Raw genomic sequence first — 22,487 nt, forward strand, 5'->3', positions numbered from 1 at the left:
TGGCGACTGCGAACAATGCTGGACAAGTCGGAGACGTAGACGGAGCGGAGACGGAGAACTGAGCGCTGAAGCAACGAGAGCCGAGACCTCGCTGTCGTCACATGGGGGCCCCGCGCCTGTTTTTGGTGGGCGACTCCACTGTGAGACGCCAAGGAGGCCCCTGGCAGAGCGGATGAGGAATCCGCGGGGCCGTGACCTTAAGCCTTTAGGCCTTTGGATGCCGATGAATTAGTGGCTTGCCTCGTGGAGGGGCGGTGTGACTAACCTGTTGCAACTGAATAATATTCCTCTCTGCCATGGTCCGAAAAACGCAGAAATATCAACAAGATTTGCTCGCTTCATTGTTGACAACGGTCTCGGTGCAGCAACTGTACGAGCAGCTACTCACCCCCTTCAGCTCGGCTGGTACCATTGGCGCCCCATCGCCACCACGTCGGGGCGAGAATCGACGTCGGTTTTCTCCATCCCGGACACAACATGGCATCGAGCAATCTCGAAGCTGCCGAGGCACAATGGCGGGAACAGTTCGCCGCCATGCGGGCAGCATTGGCCGACCTCAAGCTCCCCCAAGCTTCGAAAGAGCTCGACGACGACTGGGAAGATGACGAGTTTGAGGCCTGCTGCTCGGACGGCAGAGGGCAGGATGTCTGGGACTTCATATCCGACGACGAAGAAGCCGACTCCAGCAGCAGCGACGTTGCGTTGGAGGATGCATCCGCCGCAGCTTCACATGCCGCCTACGGCGCCGAATGGTTTGCCGACATGTGCTCCGATGTCGCCGCCGCCGGCTTCCTCTCGCCAGGCGACCTCCAGATTCAGGTTCTGGAGGCGCTCGCTTCCGGCGGCCCCGAGGAGGAGCTGCAGGCCAGCCTCACCGACCTGATTGGATTCGACGGTCTCGATTTCATCATCGAGCTGCTCGCCCACAGGGACCAAGTTGTCTCCGCCGTCTCCGCCAAGAACCGGGAACAAGTCACTGGCCGGAGGCTCTTGAGCAAGTCGGAGCGGGCAGAGGCTCTCCGACGCCAGGACCTGGAGCACAAGTCGGCCACGCTTGCGCCAAGCTACTCCAAGGAACCGCAGTACCCCCATGTCTACAAGGCATACCATGCCGGCAACACGCTGAGCACGTCGGGGAAAAAGTACGGTCTTCCCATGGGCAGCGAACACCTGCAGTTTGAAAAGTACGAAGAGTATTCCATCCCGGCCGGCCGAAAGGGGACCGTCGGCCCCGGCGAGAAGCTCGTCGGCATCGCAGACCTCGACGGCCTCTGCCGAAATACCTTCAAGGGTTACAAAACTCTCAACAGGATGCAGAGTCTTGTATTCCCGGTTGCCTACAAGACCAAGGAGAACATGCTCATCTGTGCCCCGACCGGTGCGGTGAGTCGACGGACAGCCAGCTAGAGCTTCCTGCCCCTGCCACGGTCCTCTAACTTTCCAAACGTAGGGCAAAACCGATGCGGCCATGCTCACCATACTGCACTCGATTGGGCAGCATATTCACCCCAACCCGATGGACGACACGGAAGCGACCGAGTTCGCCGTCAACGCGGACGACTTCAAGATTGTCTACGTCGCCCCGATGAAGGCCCTCGCCGCCGAGGTAACGGAAAAGCTGGGCAAACGGCTTGCCTGGCTTGGCATCAAGTGCCGCGAGTACACGGGAGACATGCAGCTGACAAAGGCGGAAATCGTTCAGACGCAAATCATCGTCACGACGCCGGAGAAGTGGGATGTCGTGACCCGGAAGGGCACCGGCGACACGGAGCTCGTCCAAAAGGTCCGCCTCCTCATCATTGACGAAGTTCATATGCTTCACGACGAGCGAGGTGCCGTGCTCGAATCCCTCGTCGCTCGCACCGAGCGCCAGGTCGAGAGCACTCAGTCGTTGATCCGCATCGTCGGCCTCAGCGCCACCCTTCCCAACTACATCGATGTCGCCGACTTTCTCAAGGTCAACAGGTATGCCGGCCTGTTCTACTTTGACGCCTCCTTCCGACCCGTACCCCTCGAGCAGCACTTTATCGGCGTCAAGGGAAAGGCCGGCTCGAAACAGTCGAGGGAAAACCTGGACAACGTCGCGTTCGAGAAGGTCAAGGGTGTTCTCGAGCAAGACCAGCAAGCCATGGTCTTTGTCCACTCCCGCAAGGACACCATGTCCTGTGCCACCATGCTTCACCAGAAGGCCATGGAGCACATGTGCGCCGACCTCTTCGACCCGAGCTATCATCCTCGGTACGAACAAGCGTCGCGAGACATGAAGTCGTCTCGCTCCAAGGATATACGTGAGCTGCTCTCCAAAGGCATAGGTATCCACCACGCAGGCATGGCCAGGACCGATAGAAACCTCATGGAACGCCTGTTTGGCCAGGGCGTCCTCAAGGTTCTTTGCTGCACCGCCACCCTCGCCTGGGGTATCAACCTTCCCGCCGCCGCCGTCATCATCAAGGGGACCCAGGTGTACAGTGCCCAGGACGGCAAGTTTGTTGATCTCGGCATCCTCGATGTCCTGCAGATCTTCGGTCGTGCCGGCCGTCCCCAGTTCGAGGACACGGGCGTGGGAATGATCTGCACCACCCAAGACAGGCTTCACCACTACCTCACGGCCGTCACCGAGCAGTTGCCCATCGAGTCGAGGTTCTCCTCCAAGCTGGTGGACAACCTCAACGCCGAGATTGCCCTGGGCACCGTCACGTCCATCCAGGATGCCGTCCAGTGGATCGGCTACTCCTATCTGTTTGTTCGCATGCAGAAAAGCCCGACATCGTACGGGATTGATTGGTCGGAGATACGCGATGACCCGAGCCTGGTGCAGAGGCGACGGCAGTTGGCCATGCAGGCGGCCCGGACCTTGCAGCAGTGCCAGATGATCATCTTCAACGAGAGGACCGAGGAACTTCGCAGCAAGGACATAGGACGCATAGCCAGCCAGTACTACATCCTCCACACGAGCATCCAAGTCTTCAACGCCATGATGCAGCCTCAAGCGACCGAGGCCGATATCTTGAAAATGATCAGTATGAGCGGCGAGTTTGACAACATCCAGTCTCGGGATAACGAGGCCAACGAGTTGATCCATCTCAAGAACGACGTCGTTCCTTGCGATGTCGCCGAAGGCATTGACACGCCTCAGGCGAAGACCAACATCCTGCTGCAGTCCTACATTTCTCGCCAGCAGCCGCAGGATTTCGCCCTGTCGAACGACATGAACTACGTCGCCCAGCAGTCGAGTCGCATTTGCCGCGCGCTTTTCATGCTTGCCCTGAACCGCAAATGGGGCCATCAGTGCCTCGTCCTCCTCACCCTCTCCAAGTCGATCGAGAAAAGGATCTGGCCGTTCCAGCACCCCCTGCATCAGTTCGATCTCCCGAAGCCCGTCCTCAACCAGCTCGATGCCAAGGAGCACCTGACGATCGAGGCCATGAAGGAGATGGAGCCCGCCGAGATTGGCGCCCTCGTCCACAATCACAGCGCTGGCAAGAATATTGCGAGGATCTTGAACCACTTCCCGACCGTCCAGGTCGAGGCCGAAATCGCGCCGCTGAACCGAGACGTCTTGCGTGTCAAGCTCCATATCCTGCCGGACTTTGCGTGGAAAGACGCCTTCCATGGGACGTCCGAGTCGTTCTACATCTGGGTCGAAAACTCGGACACGTCCGAGATCTATCATCACGAGTACTTTATTCTCAACAGGAGAAAACTCCACGACGACCACGAGCTCAACTTCACCATACCACTAGCCGACCCCCTGCCGACGCAGATCTACGTCCGAGCCGTATCGGACAGATGGCTCGGCGCCGAGACCGTCACGCCCGTCTCCTTTCAGCATCTCATTCGCCCCGACACGGAGAGCGTCTACACGGAGCTGCTGAACCTGCAGCCGCTGCCCGTGACGGTACTCCAGAACCCTGGTCTCGAGGAGATTTACAGCCAGCGATTCCGCTTCTTCAACCCTATGCAGACGCAGATCTTCCACACGCTGTACCATACGTCCGCCAATGTCTTGTTGGGATCGCCGACGGGGAGCGGAAAGACGGTGGCGGCCGAGCTGGCCATGTGGTGGGCTTTCCGGGAGCGGCCAAAGTCCAAAGTCGTGTACATTGCACCCATGAAGGCCCTCGTTCGCGAGCGCGTCAAGGATTGGGGGGCCCGGCTGGCGCGCCCGCTGGGTCTGAAACTTGTCGAACTTACCGGTGACAACACCCCGGACACGAGGACGATCCAGGGTGCCGACATTATCGTCACCACGCCTGAGAAGTGGGACGGCATCTCGCGTTCATGGCAGACTAGAGGCTACGTTCGACAGGTTAGCCTCGTGATCATCGACGAGATTCACCTCCTGGCCGGTGACCGCGGTCCCATTCTCGAAATCATTGTTTCCCGCATGAACTACATCGCTTCCACGACCGAAAACGCAGTCCGGCTGCTCGGAATGTCGACGGCCTGCGCCAACGCCAGCGATCTTGGAAACTGGCTCGGCGTCAAGGAGGGTCTCTTCAACTTCAAGCATTCGGTCCGGCCCGTGCCCTTGGAGCTGTACATCGACGGGTTCCCCGACATAAGGGGCTTTTGCCCGCTCATGCAATCCATGAACCGACCGACATTTCTCGCCATCAAGAACCACAGTCCGGACAAGCCGGTGATTGTCTTCGTCGCTTCGCGACGGCAGACACGCCTCACGGCCAAGGACCTCATCAACTTCTGCGGCATGGAGGACAACCCGCGGCGCTTTCTCCGGATGGACGAAGAGGACCTCCAGCTCAACTTGTCGAGGGTGAAGGATGATGCGCTCAAGGAGGCCATCAACTTCGGAATCGGTCTCCACCACGCCGGCCTCGTCGAGTCCGACCGGCAGCTCGCCGAGGAGTTGTTCCTGCACAACAAGATCCAGGTCCTCGTGGCAACCAGCACCCTGGCGTGGGGAGTCAACTTGCCGGCTCACCTGGTCGTCGTCAAGGGTACGCAGTTCTACGATGCCAAGGTGGAAGGCTACAAGGACATGGACTTGACCGACGTGCTGCAAATGCTCGGCAGGGCGGGTCGTCCGCAGTTTGACAACTCAGGCGTCGCTCGCATTTTCACCAAGGACTCCAAGAAGGACTTTTACAAGCACTTTCTTCACACTGGTTTCCCCGTTGAGTCCTCTCTCCACACCGTTCTTGACAACCACTTGGGGGCCGAAATCTCGGCCGAGACGATCCTCAGCAAGCAGGATGCCTTGGACTACCTGACGTGGACCTTTTTCTTCCGACGCCTCCACAAGAACCCGTCGTACTACGGCCTCGAACTGTCGGCCGAGGAGCACAGCACCATGGCCGCGCAGCAACTGGCCAACGAGTACATGGTCGAGATGGTCAGCAAGTCGCTCGACGAGCTCGCCGCGTCAAAGTGCGTCGAGTTGTTCCCCAACGGCGATGTCGATCCGACGCCGCTCGGCAAGATCATGAGCTACTACTACCTATCTCACCTGACCATCCGTCACCTCGTGCGCCACGCCAAGGCGCAAGCATCCTTCCTCGATGTCCTCTCCTGGATGTGCCGAGCGACGGAGTACGACGAGCTCCCGGTCCGCCACAACGAGGACCTCGTCAACGACACGCTGTCGTCCAACCTGCCCTTCCCCGGCCACGCGTTCGGTCTCCCGATGTGGGATCCCCACGTCAAGGCCTTCCTGCTTCTCCAGGCGCACATGTCGCGCATCGACCTCCCCATCACGGACTACGTCGGCGACCAGACCAGCGTTCTCGATCAGGCCATTCGAATCATCCAGGCCGGCATCGACGTCCTCGCCGAGCTGGGTCACCTATCGAGCTGCCTCCAGATGATGAAGCTCATGCAGTGCATCAAATGCGCGCGCTGGCCGACGGATCCTCCTGTCTCGATCCTTCCCGGACTCGGGCAGGCAGCGCCGGCAAAGGACGATGACCCTACGCTCGCCAGCATTAGCACCTTGACGGCGCAGCAGGTAAACCAGCTCGCAAGGCGACTCGACGTGCCCTCAAGCCAGCAGTCCCGGTTCGCGCGCGCCGTCTCCTTCCTGCCCAACGTCTCCGTATCTGTCGGAGACACGACGGTCACGTCAGTAACCGTGAAGCTCGAGCGCCGCAATCCGCTCGTCGACCGGGACGCTCGCATCTTCGCGCCCCGGTTCCCCAAGCCCCAAACTGAGGGCTGGTTCGTCGTCATCGCCGACGCGGCGCGCGACGAGGTCGTTGCTGTCAAGCGGGTTGGCTGGTCGCTGGCCGGTGGCAAGGGCGGCGGTCGGGCTGTCCCGCTGTCGGCCAGGACGACCATCAAGCTGCCCGAGCCGACCCCGGGACAGGGACGGAAGCTGGACGTCGTGGTCGTCAGCGACGCCTACGTGGGGCTGGAGTACCGCGTTATGGGTGTAGATCTACCCTCGCCACCCGCCGTGATGGACGACGTGAGCGCCAAGATGACACACAGGGCGAGCTGAAGGGAGCATCATGCCCATGTTGTACAAGCATCCACTGTTGCGGGAACCCGACCGGCAAAGTGAAGAAACACCATGTGACGAGACAGAGATGTCGGAAATATATATAGAGATAGATATATATAGATGAATGTATGCATGCATGCATGCATGTGCATATGCGTACGTATATGTGTATCTATGTTATGCGTGTAGTGTATCAATCTGCAAAAGGCTCAATGGCAGAAAACATCATCGACGCAGAGTTGCCAACGGGCAACCCACAGCTAGATCAAACCAAATCAAGCCACCGGCAGCAAGCACAGAGTTCCAGAATCGAGATGCATGCTGCAACGACGTGGCTGTGAGAAAGCGTTGCCACCAGCGAAAGAACCACAAGGGTACCGGATAGACAAATAAGGAGGGGAGAAATAATCGCAATGCAAGACCAAGACGGTCCACCTGGGGTATATCGTGGCAGGCCGTGCCAGGCTGCCAATGAGGGGATAATTCGCTTCCATGATGCATCCAACCACATATTCCATGCTATTTCGTGCGTTCGTGCCAAGATGGGTATGCCATCCAGTTGACCATCCAGTTAGCAGCACCTCCGCTGCTCCTTGTCTGCGTAGTCAGGATGGGTCTGGCCGTGGGTTACGCCGCCAGGTTGGTCCACGGCGACGGCGTGGGAGAAGGAGGGGGAGAACAGCCAGCTCCTCCTGTCGCGACCGATGCGGAAGCTGCCTCGGCTGTTTGCGCCGTCAAAGTATGCGCCATCCATGCCGTTCTCGTAGCCGGGCGTGCCCGGGGTGGCCATGGCGGTGAGCAGGGCCTGCTGCATCTTGCGGTTCTGCTCGACAAGCTTGCGGGCGACGACGCGGAAGACCTCCTCGACACCGTCGCCGTTCTCGGCGCTGATCTCGTGGCAAGCGTCCCATCCAACCTCCTGGGCCCAAAAGCCGGAGCTGCGCTTCGAAGGCGGACTGCGGGGCTCGACGACGATGGGAATGGCCGAGGGGGGGTTGAAGGGCGTGGCTGTGGGCGGTGGCGTGCTCCCGAGTCCTGGTGTGAGGTTCTCGGCAACGTAGGCGATGCAGCGCTCGAAAGGGACCTGTCGTTTCGAGGGGTCACGGGCGACGATGTCGGCTTTGGTGCCGACGACGTGCAGCACGACATCGTCAGGGAGGTTTCGGCGCAGCTCGGTGAGCCAAACGCCCATGGCCTCGAAGGAACGGGCGTCGGTTATGCTGTAGCAGAGGATGCAGGCATTCGCACCGCGGTAGTACAAGCGTGATATGGAACGGAAACGCTCCTGGCCAGCTGGGGGCGTCGTCAGTCGGGCGGCGCACCGAGAGAAGGAGGGCGAGAGACTAACCGGTGTCCCAGATTTGCAGACGAACGACAGTGTCGGAGTCGTCGTCAACGACGCGCTTGGTCATGAAGCTGGCGCCGACGGTGGATTCTATCTGCGAGGGGACGAAGGCGCCTTTGCAGTAGCGCGTGACGAGGGACGTCTTGCCAACGCCCTGGGCGCCGAGGACGACAATCTTGGCCTCGAGCGAGGACATGTCCGGCGGCATCGAGAGGGCGTCGGGCGACTGATGGGAAAGGTGTCAAGGTTGCGGCACGGACGGGTATCGACGACGAGGTTCGATCGATCAAGGGACGACGACGAGGCGTGGCGAGGCGAGACGAGGTTGCGACGAGGCTACCGCGCGTTTCGGTTCGGGAGGCGCGTCAGCAGGGAGTTGACGAGGCTGCGGTCGACAGTGGCTGCAGGTGCATTTTCATGGCCGCCCCCTCATCTGTGTCGTCGTTTTTTTTGAAGGGCTCGGGGGGCGGTGTGGGCTCGCGACGGCGGCTCGAGGAAATCGGCTCGAGAGATTTTCAGTTACGGAGCCATGAGCGAGACGAGTTTCGGCACGAGGTGGCTGGCTGCCTCGTCGGACGAGGACGAGTGAGGGAGCGCGTGGACGGCGGCGGAGGGTGGCGAGCCAAGGAGACGAAGGAATTTGCGAGTATTGGTGGTACGTTTGGATGTAAGTAGGTGTATGCGGGAAGCCGGTTGCCTGCACGAGAGGAGGGAGAGAGTCAGGGAGGGAGGCAGGGGAGAGCAGGGGAGACGGAGCAGGGGCGGACGGAGCAGGGGAGGGGAGTGAGGAGGAGACGGCGGCGGCGGCGGACGAGCGAGTGGACATGAAGCGGACGGGACGACGACGGCCGTTTTGACGAAGGTTGTGCAGCCGGGCAACGGCAACGACAACGGCAACCAGGTGTGTGGGGGGGGGGGGGGAGGGAGGCCTTGGTCGCCGGCTAGCAGGACAATGCAAGGTGCGAGGCGTTGAGAGAGTTGGAGTTGGAGGGGAGGGGCCTGGAGGCTGGGGGAAGGCTAGTGTCGGTACGGTAGGAAGATGGCACCCGGGTGGTTGGACCTGGGGGTTCACGTGGTTGGCGCACCTGCCGCGGCCGCAGCGTGCTGCACTTGCCTTTCGGAGACTGGAACAGGCCAGGCAATAACGGCGTGGACGGCACCTGCTCTGAAATGGCTCGTGTCCGGAGGCGCCGACGTCATAGATAAGATGAGAAGCGATCGTGCTTTCCATATCTGCATGTCCGCTTTTCCGGCCCAACCGCCGCAGGGTGGCTGATGAACCATACGAGGGCAACTAAGTATGTACAGCTATACTTGCATGTATACTCTGTGTGCAAATATTATTATATTATACAAGTGCCGCATGCACTTTTCGGCATATGGCCAGTAGCAATGAATACATGCTGGAAGCAAGTACGCAATACAACTGGTACATGTACTTACTGTACCTACTGTACAGTACAGTAGTTGTAAACGTGCAGCACATGTACTTACACTTACAAGTGCTCAAGTACAAGTAGTTGTAAGTAAGTACTTAAATACGGAGAACTCCGTACACACAAAGTAAACAATACGTAAACCTACATGTAAGTACGGAGTACACGTATATACATTGTACGTGCCTGTACTTACTCCCATCTTGGTCTTTCTCGTGCAATTTGGTTGGTCCAGCGACAGCAAGCCTATCTTCCGTGCACCACCATCGCACGGGCGCACGACATGCCACACCAGCGGCCATTGCAGATACGAGTACTCCGTACTTTACTCATGTTGCTTAGCATACAGATACTGTATACACGAGCGACGACGTACAGTACCCAGAGGGACAAGCCGATTGAAAGCCAAGGTCGCGCGTTGTGTACAGTAAGTACATGTAATTGCCTCTGCCTCCACTTGGACGCGATGGAAGGCGGGGCAGTTGGTTGGTGTTTGTTTGGACTCTTGACTCGTGTCGAGCCAGTATGGGTAGAATTCCGGCATAGTAAGTACTTGCGTACTTGGATAGTACGGAGTACTTAAATGCACGTACGGATAGGCTTACTGTATTCCTACTTATGGTACTTGTACTAATACTCCGTGCTACCTGGGATGCGAGTTGGCTGCAAGTACATACGGAGTACACCTGCACTAATAATGTCATGTGCAGCACGTACTTGCACGTAATCCAGTAAGTCAGTAAGTATTAGGTAGATACATATTTGTGAGCTTGACTGCACCTGTGTGCATGCACAAGTTCTTACTGCGGGGGTAGGGGTAGGTGTACTTACTTGTACAGTAGATGCACAACCGTGCAACTCGTTGAAGCTGTCCGTGATGGCCTATGCTTGCCAGTACATGTACTCCGTACAGTACTCGTACATGCACATGGACCCAAGTACTTACTTGTGTACTGTACTCCGTACATGTAATGTAACTGTACTTGTACGTACGAATGGCGTAAGTACATTATACACACTCGACGGGGCACATCACCGATTACAAGCCTTGTTTGCCTGCATGGAGTGTCGTGATCAATACTGAATTAATTGATTGTGACTTGGAATTCGCTCGGTTCGTCGACTCTGACCTTTTCAGTCTCATTCATATGGGTCGATACACTGCTCTCAGCAGCCGTGGGAACATTTAGTCCATGATGGACCAAGGCACGTGCACATCAACTTCGGGCAGCATCTTCGCCACCGCTCAGTGTACTGCCGGTACAAGTGAGCTGGCGTCCAATAGAACGTACCTACCTACCCGCGATGCACGTACATGAGGGTGGTAATGAGGTCTCTGCCTTTCGTTGCCTGACGATGACAGCGTGTGCCGGAGAGTCACGTGGCTTCCCTCGCCGACCATGTGTGACGCAAACGGCGATGGTAGTGGCCTCAACCTCGTTCGAATGCCAAACGTCTGCCTCGCTGCCGACACAAGACAGGCAGCGCCTTGCCTCGAAATATGAACGACGTGATTCAGATGGTTCGTCCAAACCGGAAGAATACAACAGAGAATATCGTGGCTTCGCCGTCGTCAACCGGCCGACAAGCCGGCCCTCGTGCACCGATTTACTCGTTCGACTTTGCTGGTAGGTACGGATAGGTAACACGTTGGGCATGCCGCCGCACGTGAGGGAGCGACAAGCAAAGCATAAAAGAGAGCACGAAAGGCAGCTTCTTTTCTTTCTCGTGCCGCCGCCACCCTGTGCGATACACGCCTTCCCCGCTGTGATACCACCCCCAGCCCCCGTTCCTCCGACTCCAAACAACGACATCGCCATGTGTGAACAACGCTGCCATCACTATCAGGCGTGCGACCATCTATTTGCCTACGACTATGCCTGGTGCGAAGCTGCCCTGCGCGGCTGCCCCCAGACGCTCTGCGTCCCTCCGAGTGGAGTTCTCCGCGACCTCCCTCGTGCCCTCGACGTGCAGGACCAAAACCTGCCAGGCCTCTGTCCGCCCTGCACAGGAGCATCGCCGCCGAGCTCGCAAGATTCGCAGTAGGCCATCCGTCTTCCCTCACGAGAACGCTGGAACCAGCCCGAGATGCGCAGCACGTCCGCCCAGCCGATGATTCCGAGGGTCTGACCATGCGGCAAGCAACGGCGTGTTCAAAGGTCGAACCACTGCGCGCCGCTGGTGCGGGACGAGTCTCTTCTCTCTCCTCGCCAATCTACCTGGTGACCGATGGTCGGACTGTCTGGTTCGCCGTCATCGGCGGCCGTTGCGAGCTCTCCTTTCCCCACGGGAATCGTTGCTTCTCGGCGGCCGAGTGCAGTATTATCACGTTCCACAGCGACGCCGCAGGCTGCCACGGAAGTGTCGCGTCCCGTCCCGCGCATCGGCCTCGATGGACTCGACCGCGTTCTTATTCAACACACCCGGTTTTTGTACGAGGAATGAAATTCGTGGCAACCGGATATGCTTGGAGGGAGAGAGCGGCATGGCTCGGGTGCGCTGCACCATGCACATGCACCTGCATAGTGCGTCGAGGCGGGCTTGCTCAATCAAGGACCAAGATCAAATACGGATACGAGTGGTCATGTATGATCCCTAGGCATGCTTCCATCACCATCGAACCTGCGTCTTCACCCGTTCACACCGCTGCCGAGCCTGGTCTACCCCTCTGTGTTGCTCTCGTTCCCTTCACCGTCAAAATAAAGCAGTCCCTAGCAGATCCATGCTTACCAACGAGCCGGGCCATCGTCCATGTGCGAGCCGTGAGGTGGCCCTTTCATTTTCGGATCGGACAGGGATTGATTACCGTGACCGCCTGTTGGCACAAGGGTCCAAGCTTCCAGCTTCCAGCCTCCATTCCCCAAGTAGTGTATTGTGCCACCGTCCATGGCCGCTCCATTAACCTTGTCGCACAATGCAATGCATACATGTACATGTACGTTGGCCATCACGAGGCCTTTCGGAACCAGCCTATCCGTTTTGTCGTCGATCACGCTCCATCGGCCAATAGAAGGCAAACGGTGGGAACAGGACAGCCTACCTTTGCCTACCTTTGCCGGTGAAGGAGGGCCATGTTAGATGTGACGATTCGGCTGCCGCTTAGGGGGCGCACCCGTCGGCGTGGTGAGAAAGGCCAGAGTGGGCGATAGGTTTTCTCTGTTGAACAAGACGAACGGATGGCGACATCGACCACGAGTTGCACTGTCGCTGCTCGGGGCCACCCAAAAGCAACCGGATTGCGTTGACTCGCGAAGTACATTCATGAGATATACAAGAAAAAAAAGGAATCCGTAATCCGTCATCTCAAGGTGCCAAAGTCGCAAGCAGGAGGTATTGTAAGGCACGAAAAGGTCAAGTACAGATACGATGCACAGAGCCTGGGCAACGACAAAAACAGTGTGAGCGAAGCCAGCACGGCGGAGCTTGCATGATAGGAATCACAGACAATGACAAAACGAAAACGAGAAATTCCAAGAATTCAGAACGTTGAAGCCAAATGAGACGTTGCTCGTATCGCAACCCTTGAGCATCGAATCAACCGTGCTCCATCCTTGGTGTCCATGGAGACGTACCAAGTGTCGGAATCAGAATCGTACCATGCTCGGCGTTTGCATCTGCGTTCGAATCCTTTTCTTATTGACGATTCTCGATCGATTCGGCAGCGGAGGCCTCGGTTCGCGATGGTTCCGCAGCATGATGTTTCTGCCAAGCGCAAGTGCGCATGCTCGGTCCCCTATCATCCTCGGCGTCAGCGATGCCGCCGCTCTTCTTCCGTGAGGCGCTCTGGACCCGGAGACTCGTCTGGCTGCTGCCGACTTCCTCCGGCCGCCTCGATGGACTTGGGTACTGGGGGTTGTGAGCAGAGAGCTCGGTCGAAACGAATGCAGGTGCATGCATACCCCCAGGAGATCTTGAAGATCCGGGCCGCCCCGGCTTGCATAACACTTGATAGTATTGGAACAATTTGGGTAGCAGCGACATAAGAACTGGAGGCCAAGCTGACTGCTCCCGCCATTTTGTTTCGCTTCGGGCGTAGTCGGCTGCGCAATCTCGTGATGATCTCCCCGTCGTCCTCCATCCTTGCCCGGATGCTTTTCATCATCGCGTCTGGTACGCTCTTGAGGTTGCTTGTCCCGAACGGCCAGCTCTGGAGGAAGGTCAAGTTGTCCGCCAGGATTCGGGCGCTGTACATCTCGCGGAACAAGCTCTGGGCTCTGTCCATCTCGTCTCTCTCGTCCATCTCGATCCAGACGCTGCCCATCTGGCCCGAATATTTCTACACTCTGCCCATCCGAGCTTGTAAACTCCAGACGGCGACCATCTCGTCCATAATATCCTGAACTTTGCCCAAATCGTATAAACAGCTCTGGCAGCTGTTTCTGGCGCCCGTCCTTTGTAGGAACCGCTCCATCTGGTCCGTTGTTGGTCGAGGCTTCTCCAGTACCCATATTGGCGAACAGGTTTTGCTCGACGATGGACTTTGTCATGTTGTCCCAGAACCATGGAGGTGGGAATAATAGAGGCGCCAACGCCAGCTTCTTCGGCGGGTGTTCATCCGCATCGCCCGCTTCTGCTTGGCTTGGACCGCTGGGCGTGGGGCGCTTGCGCGAGCCAGGAGAAGCCGTTGATCTGTCCGGCTGCGGAATTAGCCTCCTTCGTCTGCTCGGCATGCTGCCAATCCGTGCGTCAGCGTCAGCAGTTCTATGCTTCTCCTTTTTCTAATTCGTGTGACGAATGCTGCTGGGTTGGAGCCTGCGATAGAGCCAAGGCCGGCGTAGTGAAGAAATGCGGAGCGAGTATGGAAAGAACGAGGCATGGAAAGAAGGAAGCATGAAAATAGAGAAAAGAGAGAAGGAGCGGAGAAGAGAAACTCAAAAGGCAAGTGCGCGTATTCGATGGACTGGTGATTGCCCACTGACACTGATTGGTCCCATAAATGACCCCGTCGTTGCATCACAGTGTCGTGGAGCAAATAAAAGCATCGAAACTCGACCCTTTTCACGAACCGTATTCCTGTACGCGCCCGACGTCAGGCGCACCCACCCTCCCGATCCCCCCCCCGCTTTTCGATCTCGTGGTTGCGTCTGAGTAGCTGATCGGACGAAAGGTTCGCCTTCAGGAACAAAGAGGTAACCGGAATCCAGATTAGCAATTGCTACCCAAGACCTTGCGTGCAAACCCGATAGGTAGAGCTTCGGAGCGACAGCCGCAGTGCTAGCCCTTGACGTGATGGCAGAGGCCGAAGGTGACGAGTACACAACAAACTATCTCGATGGGTGATGGAACGTAGCAGGGTTATCGTTTTGATGAAGCCAATCATGATGTCAACCAGTCAACCTGGCATCTGATCAGGCTGCATATTGGGCCTCTTATCGCGCAACGTCGACATGATTTGACGGCGTTGTCAGCCGTGCCCGTCGACGTGCCAGCTTTACTGGTTCGAAGGAGGGGGCGGCAGACCTGAAAACCCCGCAGCCGTCTTGGCAACTGACTCTCAGCACGTGAGGCCTGGGGCGGGATTTTGATTTCTCGTGCATCGAGGAAGAGAGAGCTTCCGCCGAGCCAACATGCCAGCATACTATTTGCCATGTCGATTACCAGTGGCCGGCAATACGACGGGGAACCCAAGAGGCTGGGTGGTTGAATACTTGATTCAAGTAGTATACGAATAATCAGTTGGATCCATTCATCAAATGGTATCTTAAACTGCTTCCTCTGTCGCTTGAGGTTAGGTGCGCGTGTTTTTTCAGAGGTCCATGTACTGTTAATGGCCGCATGGCTCTCAAAGTGGACAACGCAAAAAAAGAGAAAAATGAATAAACAAATAATAAGGATGCGCAGAGAATGACAGGGAAAAATACCGATCGATATCCATTCAGTTCCCTCTTCCTTCGGAGGATGGGTGTGGTGCACAGGTGCAAAACGACAAGAGACGTCGGCAACGAAGGAAGCTGTTCGAATGTCGCGTCGAGGCAAATGCAGTGTAAATAAGGTTGTCTAATTCACGATCCACAAATGCTGCTAGTTCAACTTTCATCCACCATCGTGGCCCAGTCATTCCCGCCAATCCTACCATTTTTGGAAAGAAATCATCTCCGCCAAGATCGTGGGCTTGTTGGGTGGATACTGGTGGAACCAACCCCGAGTGGCAAGTAGGGGATTGAGAAATACATTTCTGGAGCTTTGTGGTATGGCTGTGCATTTTATAATCAAGAAAGCTTGCATAAAGCCTGACATCCATGTGATTCCTACCCAAGCCAGGTAGAAAAGCACGTCAGCATCAGGTCTCAACGCGGGCATACGGTGGTGCGCAACTCCTGTCTCTCTAAATCATCTAGCATAGACCACGCAATGACCAGCGTCTCAGCGCAGCAAGCGGCCAACGGTTGGGCCGAATCCTCCCCGTCACGAACGACGATGACGGTATCAAAGGGTGGGGGGTCCCTCGGGAGAGCAGTTCCCATGACAAGAACGCCATGGCCATTGAGAGAAATATTGGCATTCGGTGGACCGAATTATCCTACGTGAACAGACAACAGGCACGGTTGCGATGATTCTTGACTTACCATCTGTACGGCAAACATGCTTCGGCATGTCAGAGAGTCGGGGATCCAAGCCACGAGGCGTGCGGGCCGTACAAGGGCGACGGCGATTCCTGCGGCAGCGGCAGTGGAGACATTGGTGTACATGACTTTCACCGTGTCGTTTCTGCGTGCCCATCTATAGCTCTTGTGAGGGACAATGCCGACAACGAGCAATGCATTGGACGCACAGGTCTCTTCCATTTCCAGTTTGTTGCTCGAGGATTCCTTCGATGCTCGTGAGGGAGTCTCGGCCCTTTCGCCGGCTGCACGGACGATTCTGAGCCGACTTTTGCATGAGAGCACATGTATTGAGCGGAATCAGGTTCCTAATCGTTTTTTTTTTTTGCATCAACGCCATGGTGATTCTCGAAAACGGGAGATGTAATTTCTCCCTAGGTCACGCTGGCACCACTTGAAGACAAAGACTCCCGATAGAACTCGTCGCGTTATCTTGTTGGCCCCTCGCGCTTATTGTTGCCATTTCTGCACGACCTTGGTTGTTCTTTCGTATCCCAATACACTGCGTAGACAGAGACTTGGGGGGGGGGTTCAGACGTTGAAGTCGCTCGAGCGGTTAAAAAGTGTTTTACGTCATTATCAATGACGGAACTGAGTGGAGGTTCGAGATGCCTGCAATGCGTCCGAGAGCACGTGGATGGTCACGTGTGGATGTTACTTGTGTTCTCCTTGCGAAAAAATACTTCGTCACGAGTCATTGCCTCTTGACTCTGCGTGCCCAAGGATAAGCCAAGCTATTGCACCAATTCATAGCCCTAGCCCCGGACTTGTAAGCGGTTTGCCTGCTTTTCTTCTGCCTCTGGTTGCCGGCCGCATACAAGTAATGGTTCACAACGGTGCTGTGTTGGAAAACTTGCCCGGCCAATGAGAGTGCAAGCTATGGGCGCTGGGGGATCCGATCTCTTCCAACCGTTCGTTGTCCGGCCCGCCCACGACCACCTCCGCTTCCTCCCCTGTAGCTAACCAGGCCCCTTGAACTGTCACATACTGTAATTACTCCGTACTCCGTATATGTGCTGACGCCACATCTACTTACTTGTAGACACTGTACTTGCATGTAGTCCCCTTACTTACATGCACTTGGTGCTTGCGACTGCTTAGCGTACATGTACATGTCGTCCTCTACTACAGCGTACGGAGTGTAATGAGCTTGTGCGTCTTGCATATTGTTAGAGAGATACAAGGGAATTTTTCATCATACGTATACGATGCGCCGATACGTCCATTTTGGCATGACCAGATGCTGCTTCGTATTCGCCAGCAGCATGATATTCTCATTACCGGGACTTAATGGGGGGCGATTTGTTTAAATGCAGCTAAACTCAAATCACCATTTGAGTAGACTCACAGCTCCACTAAGTGGGACCCTCCCCCCCCGTCAGCACAGTGCTTGTCCACTCACTTTTGCACCCTCTACCGCTAGCAATGCAGGTATTCATCGGCAAGTTCCTACGGTACGCACTAACAGCAGTACTCCGTGCAATACTGTACAAGTACTGTACTGCTGCTAAGGGTCTTGCGCGTACGCTAGTACTAACCAAGTAGTACTGTACTTGCTACCCGCGCTAGCGCTTACGATGCCCACTAGAAGCAGCACTTGTAAATGCGTAACATGGCCATCCCCACAGAGCGCCGCGATGAAAGCCCTCCCCCCTGGGCCAGCGGCAACTTAGCTCGGCATACGCCTTGTTCTTGTTCCTCGACTACCTTTGCCGCCCACCCCCAACGTCGTCGTTTCCATGTTGAAGTGGCTCGGCGCGTCCCCAAACGATCGAGGTTCCATGCACTACTGGCTCATGGACGCTAGTCGATCCATCAACCGCCAAGCTCTGTTGCAAATTTGCAAATTGGCATCATGGCGACAAGCACCCAACGTATGATGTACAGTATGGCCGGAGAGGAGACAGACATGGGCGGCATGGCGACTACGGAGTACCGCAGCCTCCTTGTCCTTTTTCATTGTGACGTGAATCAAATCAAAAGACTGCGCTTGTTTGTCCATCCGGAGTCGTCTGTTTGCACCTTGTTTGATACCCGCTCGTGCCACCGACTCTGTCCCATGCTACTAATCTAGACTCTCTTCCCCGTCTTCCAATCCCTTTCTTCTACTTCTTCTTCTTCTTTTCATTTCCTTTTTCGTATCATTTGAACCATACATCTCCCGACAGGTGCGGCATCGAAGTCGACGCCGGAACAACTGCGTGCAGCAACGAACAACAACGTACAACGTCCAACGTCCAACGTACATCAACCTAAATCAACAATAGCATTTGAGAGGCAGTAGAAGCTGTCTGACCTTTCTTCAACATGGCGAAGCTAACCCGTATCGCCATCCTCGTGCCTCTGGTGCTGGCGCTCGTCAGCTTCGTCCTGACGTCGCTGACGCTCTTTGCCGGCCGCAAGCAGGGCTTCATGGAAGACTACGACGTCGTCAGGGTACGTTCCGGCTTCTCGAGCATCAATCGTAGACTGCGGCTAACCGGAGGGGATACAGCTCAACACGTCCATGCTCGGGCACAACTTGATCGACAAGGTCGCGTCAAAAGACAGCACCGACAGCTCCGGCGGCGCCCTCAGCGGCATCAAGAACTTTTTGAACAGCGCCAAGGATGAGGTCAAGGACAAGGTCAACGACATCACGAACGAAATTGCCGGCAAGTTGACCAGCAAGTTGGGCGTGTCGCAGTGGTACTCGCTGCACGTCATGAACTCGTGCGAGGGCAACTGGACCCCGGATCCGACGGCCCCGGATCCGTCGCTCGAAGTTACCAAATGCTCGGGCACGTCGCTGCAGAGTGAGTCCGACCAGAAACCCCTCCCCTCCACCATGCGGCTGCTTGCTCGCCTCGCTCCCCGACTCGCATCGAAAAAAGGCTGACCCCTTGTCCAGACCGACTCAACCTCACCGAGCTTCTCGACAGCGAGCTCAAGGTTGGCTCGCTGAAGCTCAGCCTCGGCGACCTCAACTGGCAGGACAGCATCCAAGACAAGCTCGACATCATCAACGACGCGCTGTACGCCATCTTCATCGTCTACGTCCTCGCCATGGGCCTCAGCGGCCTCTCCTTCCTCCTCCACATCGCCGGCTTCCTCTTGCCCGACAGGACCATCATTGTGCTGGTCAACTTTGCCGTCGCCTCGCTCGCCGCCCTGGCCTGCGTCATCGGCAGCATCCTCGTCTCCGTCTTGGGAAGCAAGGGCGTCGACAAGCTCAACGAAAAGGGACAAAATGTTGGCCTGTCCGCCACTCGCGGCAAAAAGTTTTTCATCCTCAGCTGGATCGCCACCGTCTTCATGATGTTCATCTCCGTCTTTTGGCTGGTCCATCTTGTGTTTCAGCGTCGCCAGAAGCGAACGGCGACGAAATAAGAGAGCCGTTTGTGCCCTTTGACCGTTCCATGACTGGCTGAGCCGCCACGGGCGCCACGCCATGCTCATGGCACTGCACGACCGATGGAGGATTGGGAGGCACGAGAGAATAATAATGACCAACTGGTGAGGGATCTGACGGTGGAGTCACACCTGTTCATAATAGTACCGAGTTGATGGACGGATTGTTCATCGCGAATGGGGGCAGAATGCCCTGCCGGCCAGGCCGCATTATCTTGAGGAGCAAGAAGTATGCACGTGAATGTGTAAATTGATGCAGTGTCGTATCGGGAGTGAGAATTGGATGGATGGTTCTGGTACCTTGCCGTCGTCCCAGTGACAATCGTTGCGATCTTGATTAGGTAACCAGCTTCGGGGACGGAACCCCCTCCTCGGCATGCAACGTCCTCCCTCCCTCGTCTTTCGGAGACCTGGATCCCTGGACGATAACCTGGCGCATACGCTCGCTCCGCGTGCCGCCCATGATGCCCGCCGACGCTCAACAGTCTGCGAGCGAGGTCGAGTCGCTGCTCGACAGGGGCCAGCGCCAGGTGAAACGCTTCTTTGACGGCTTCATCGACTTTGCCTTTCAGGGCAACATCCTGCAGATTGCCTTTGGCCTCATGTACATCCCCTCCTCCTCCCTCATCTCCGACCCGCAGAGGAGACGCGGTTGTCGGGCATCGGTGGCCGAGCGGTTGACTGACGGAGAATGCTCGCAGCCTGGCCAACATCTTCACCGACCTCGTCAAGTCGTTTGTCAGCGCCATCCTCATGCCGCCCATCTCCATCATCCTCCCCGTCAACCGGAACATTGAGGAAAAGTTTGCCGTCCTACGGCGCGGGCCAAGCTACAACGCGACGACGGGATACAACACCCTGCACCAGGCGCTCGAGGACGGCGCCGTGGTCATGGCATACGGGTGGGCTGCCCCTCTGCGGCGCGTCGGCGACGACTTGGCATGCTGATGCAGGCGCAACACCAGGTCCTTTATCTACCAAGTCGTCTCCTTTGTCATGGTCGGCTTCTCCCTCTACGGCCTCGCACACATCTACACGCTCGTCTCGCACGACCCCATCATCAAGTACACCAAAAAGTGCCAGTACTGCCGCATGCACATCAACGAAAAGGTAACCAAGCCCCCCACGACCGCGGCGCGTGCTTGGCCTCTCATGGCCTGCCCGACGGCGACGGACGGCTGACGGCTGACTTGCGGCCAGTGTTTGCGTTGCGTCAACTGCACATCGTGGCAGGATGGAAGGGAGGATCGTGGCAGCCACTAGGCCCCTAGCCGGGTCATCGACCACGCCGTGCAGCATACGGAGCACGAGACCAGCCACCGGCCACTCCCAACGTCGTACCCCAGATCAAGGAGGCGCACAAGACAGGTGCCATTCGGGCCATTGCCTGGGCACAACGGTCTACGGAACCCAGTCGTTGGTCGACAACGTCTCCTCAGTCCAAGAGCAAGTACATGATGGCCCTACGCAACCACACACGTCACGACGGCCGGGGGCCCTTGACACGGGCTGCAGGTGCACCGATATGACACTGGAGAAAAACGCATTGCCTATTCACCACTTGGACCGGATTCGAGGCTACCCGATGATCATGTCCAGCCGTATTCTCCACAGCTCGCTGCGAGTAGACGTAGCCGAGTTACAGGGGCGGCGCGCAACACAAGTAGAGAGCGACAGGGGTGACATGCCGAGGACGAGAAGCGGGATTCCTCGCTCCGGAAGACGGGCGAAGCACGGGCCGCCACGTCCATCCATCGATGCTCTCGATCGGTCAGAGTCTGAGGGCAGATACAAGCTCACCGTTACAATACAATACAATACAATACAATACAGTACAATATAATGCATGGCACCAAGTGCGCGGCCATGGCACGCCGGGCAATTCGATGCTCTCTCACAGCAAGGCGGCGGCAGCGACGCCGGCAGCGACGCCGGCGAGGATGGCATTATGCGTGGCTGCGGGACCGGCCGCCCCGCTGGTTGTCGTGGACGAGGTGACGGTACCTTTGGTCGTTGACGTCGCTGTCGACGTCGCTGTCGACGACGTCGTCGATGCCGCGTTGGAGATGGTGCTGCTGGCGGCCGGCGCCGGGGTCAACTTGTCGAGGCCAGCGGTGACGGTGACGGGCAGCATCGAAGACTTGTATCCCGTGACGGTGGTGAGTATGGTGGACTCGGACTCGTCGCTTTCGAGCGAGCGCAACAGACGGGCGGTGCAGATGGCAATGTCCTTTTCCGGGTCAAGCTTGCACAAGTTGTCCTGGGTCCTGCGCAAGGCGATGATGCTGTGAGCCCTCCGACGACACCAGGCAGGGCAGGGGGGGTAGGGATCGACGATGGCTTACACGATGGCGTTTCCCGACGCTGGGTCGTCCTTGATGCCAAGACTCCACGTCGACGGGCCCTGGGCGACGGTGTAGGATGAGGGCGCACCGCATTCATCGGAGGGGGTATCGGGGGCGCAGCCGATGGCGTACGTCGTCGCCTGGCTGTCGACGGCGATGACGGAGCCGACGAGAGACTGGGGGTCGAACATGGGCAACAGCACCGAGACGGTTGTGGTCGAGTCGGCAGCGAGGGCCGCGCCAGTGACGGCAGCCAGCAGGAGGAGAGGTCGGCTCATGGCGGCGAGGAGGCAAGGGTGATGGCAAAGGCGACGGCAATGGCGAGAGCAAAGGCAAAGGCAAAGGCGAGGGCAAAGCCAATGGCGAAAGCAAAGGCAAAGGCGAAGGCGAAAGCAAAGACAAAGACAGAGGCGAAGGTGAAAGCAAAGGCAAAGGCGAAGGAGAAGGCAAAGGCAAAGGCGACGACGTTGACGAGTACTGCGAAAGCGAGTGTGACGGATGCAGCTGACCGTCCCTTCTCGTGGGGAGGAACTCTGGAAAATGACGCGCTTTCAGGGGCGATAAGCGTAGCGGCTCCCTTGGGCGTGCCGGAGAAGCCGGCCGTGCAAGACTAGCGGCACAGGGCTCACCCGCCATCGTGCCAGAAGAGTGCTGCACTAATTCATAATTACAGTCAGTGCTTTAGGTACCTGGCGTCCGAGGACTTGCCGCCCCGTAGGTACTAACTAAGAGGCACGAGCACAATCGACACAGGCCACGGAAGCATACAGGGCGAACAGATCATTGATCGATATCGATTCGCGATTGGTACTTGCAATTTGATGCTCGTCGATTCGGTGTGTGAGCACGGAGTACTTGGCCGCCATCTCCTTCGACTCGGACATGACCAGATGGCAAACCGATGAA

General features: G+C 57.1%; 6 protein-coding genes across 6 annotated transcripts; 3 read left to right on the forward strand and 3 right to left on the reverse strand.

Moving 5' to 3' along the window:
- Positions 1-477: 477 nt before the first annotated feature.
- On the forward strand, positions 478-6,460 carry DCS_00613 (activating signal cointegrator 1 complex subunit 3; the record flags this gene model as incomplete). The annotated part of the gene is made up of 2 exons (XM_040797952.1): positions 478-1,383; positions 1,451-6,460. The coding sequence occupies 2 exons, from the start codon at positions 478-480 to the stop codon at positions 6,458-6,460; spliced, it is 5,916 nt and encodes a 1,971-aa protein (XP_040658835.1).
- Positions 6,461-7,034: 574 nt separating this feature from the next.
- DCS_00614 (ras-like GTP-binding protein) lies at positions 7,035-8,634 on the reverse strand (the record flags this gene model as incomplete). Its single annotated transcript, XM_040797953.1, has 3 exons — positions 7,035-7,756; positions 7,812-8,034; positions 8,332-8,634. 3 exons carry the CDS (start codon positions 8,632-8,634, stop codon positions 7,035-7,037), a joined length of 1,248 nt encoding a protein of 415 aa, XP_040658836.1.
- Positions 8,635-12,877: 4,243 nt separating this feature from the next.
- DCS_00615 (uncharacterized protein) lies at positions 12,878-13,914 on the reverse strand (the record flags this gene model as incomplete). Its single annotated transcript, XM_040797954.1, has 2 exons — positions 12,878-13,090; positions 13,144-13,914. 2 exons carry the CDS (start codon positions 13,912-13,914, stop codon positions 12,878-12,880), a joined length of 984 nt encoding a protein of 327 aa, XP_040658837.1.
- Positions 13,915-18,153: 4,239 nt separating this feature from the next.
- DCS_00616 (SUR7 protein) lies at positions 18,154-19,215 on the forward strand (the record flags this gene model as incomplete). The annotated part of the gene is made up of 3 exons (XM_040797955.1): positions 18,154-18,282; positions 18,341-18,641; positions 18,737-19,215. 3 exons carry the CDS (start codon positions 18,154-18,156, stop codon positions 19,213-19,215), a joined length of 909 nt encoding a protein of 302 aa, XP_040658838.1.
- Positions 19,216-19,700: 485 nt separating this feature from the next.
- DCS_00617 (putative large-conductance mechanosensitive channel) lies at positions 19,701-20,765 on the forward strand (the record flags this gene model as incomplete). Its single annotated transcript, XM_040797956.1, has 4 exons — positions 19,701-19,840; positions 19,938-20,138; positions 20,202-20,346; positions 20,508-20,765. 4 exons carry the CDS (start codon positions 19,701-19,703, stop codon positions 20,763-20,765), a joined length of 744 nt encoding a protein of 247 aa, XP_040658839.1.
- A 365-nt stretch (positions 20,766-21,130) lies between these two features.
- DCS_00618 (uncharacterized protein) lies at positions 21,131-21,859 on the reverse strand (the record flags this gene model as incomplete). The annotated part of the gene is made up of 2 exons (XM_040797957.1): positions 21,131-21,503; positions 21,582-21,859. The coding sequence occupies 2 exons, from the start codon at positions 21,857-21,859 to the stop codon at positions 21,131-21,133; spliced, it is 651 nt and encodes a 216-aa protein (XP_040658840.1).
- Between the last annotated feature and the right edge of the window lie 628 nt (positions 21,860-22,487).

Source organism: Drechmeria coniospora, chromosome 01, assembly GCF_001625195.1.
Source record: "Drechmeria coniospora strain ARSEF 6962 chromosome 01, whole genome shotgun sequence".
In the NCBI taxonomy this organism is placed as follows: domain Eukaryota; kingdom Fungi; phylum Ascomycota; class Sordariomycetes; order Hypocreales; family Ophiocordycipitaceae; genus Drechmeria; species Drechmeria coniospora.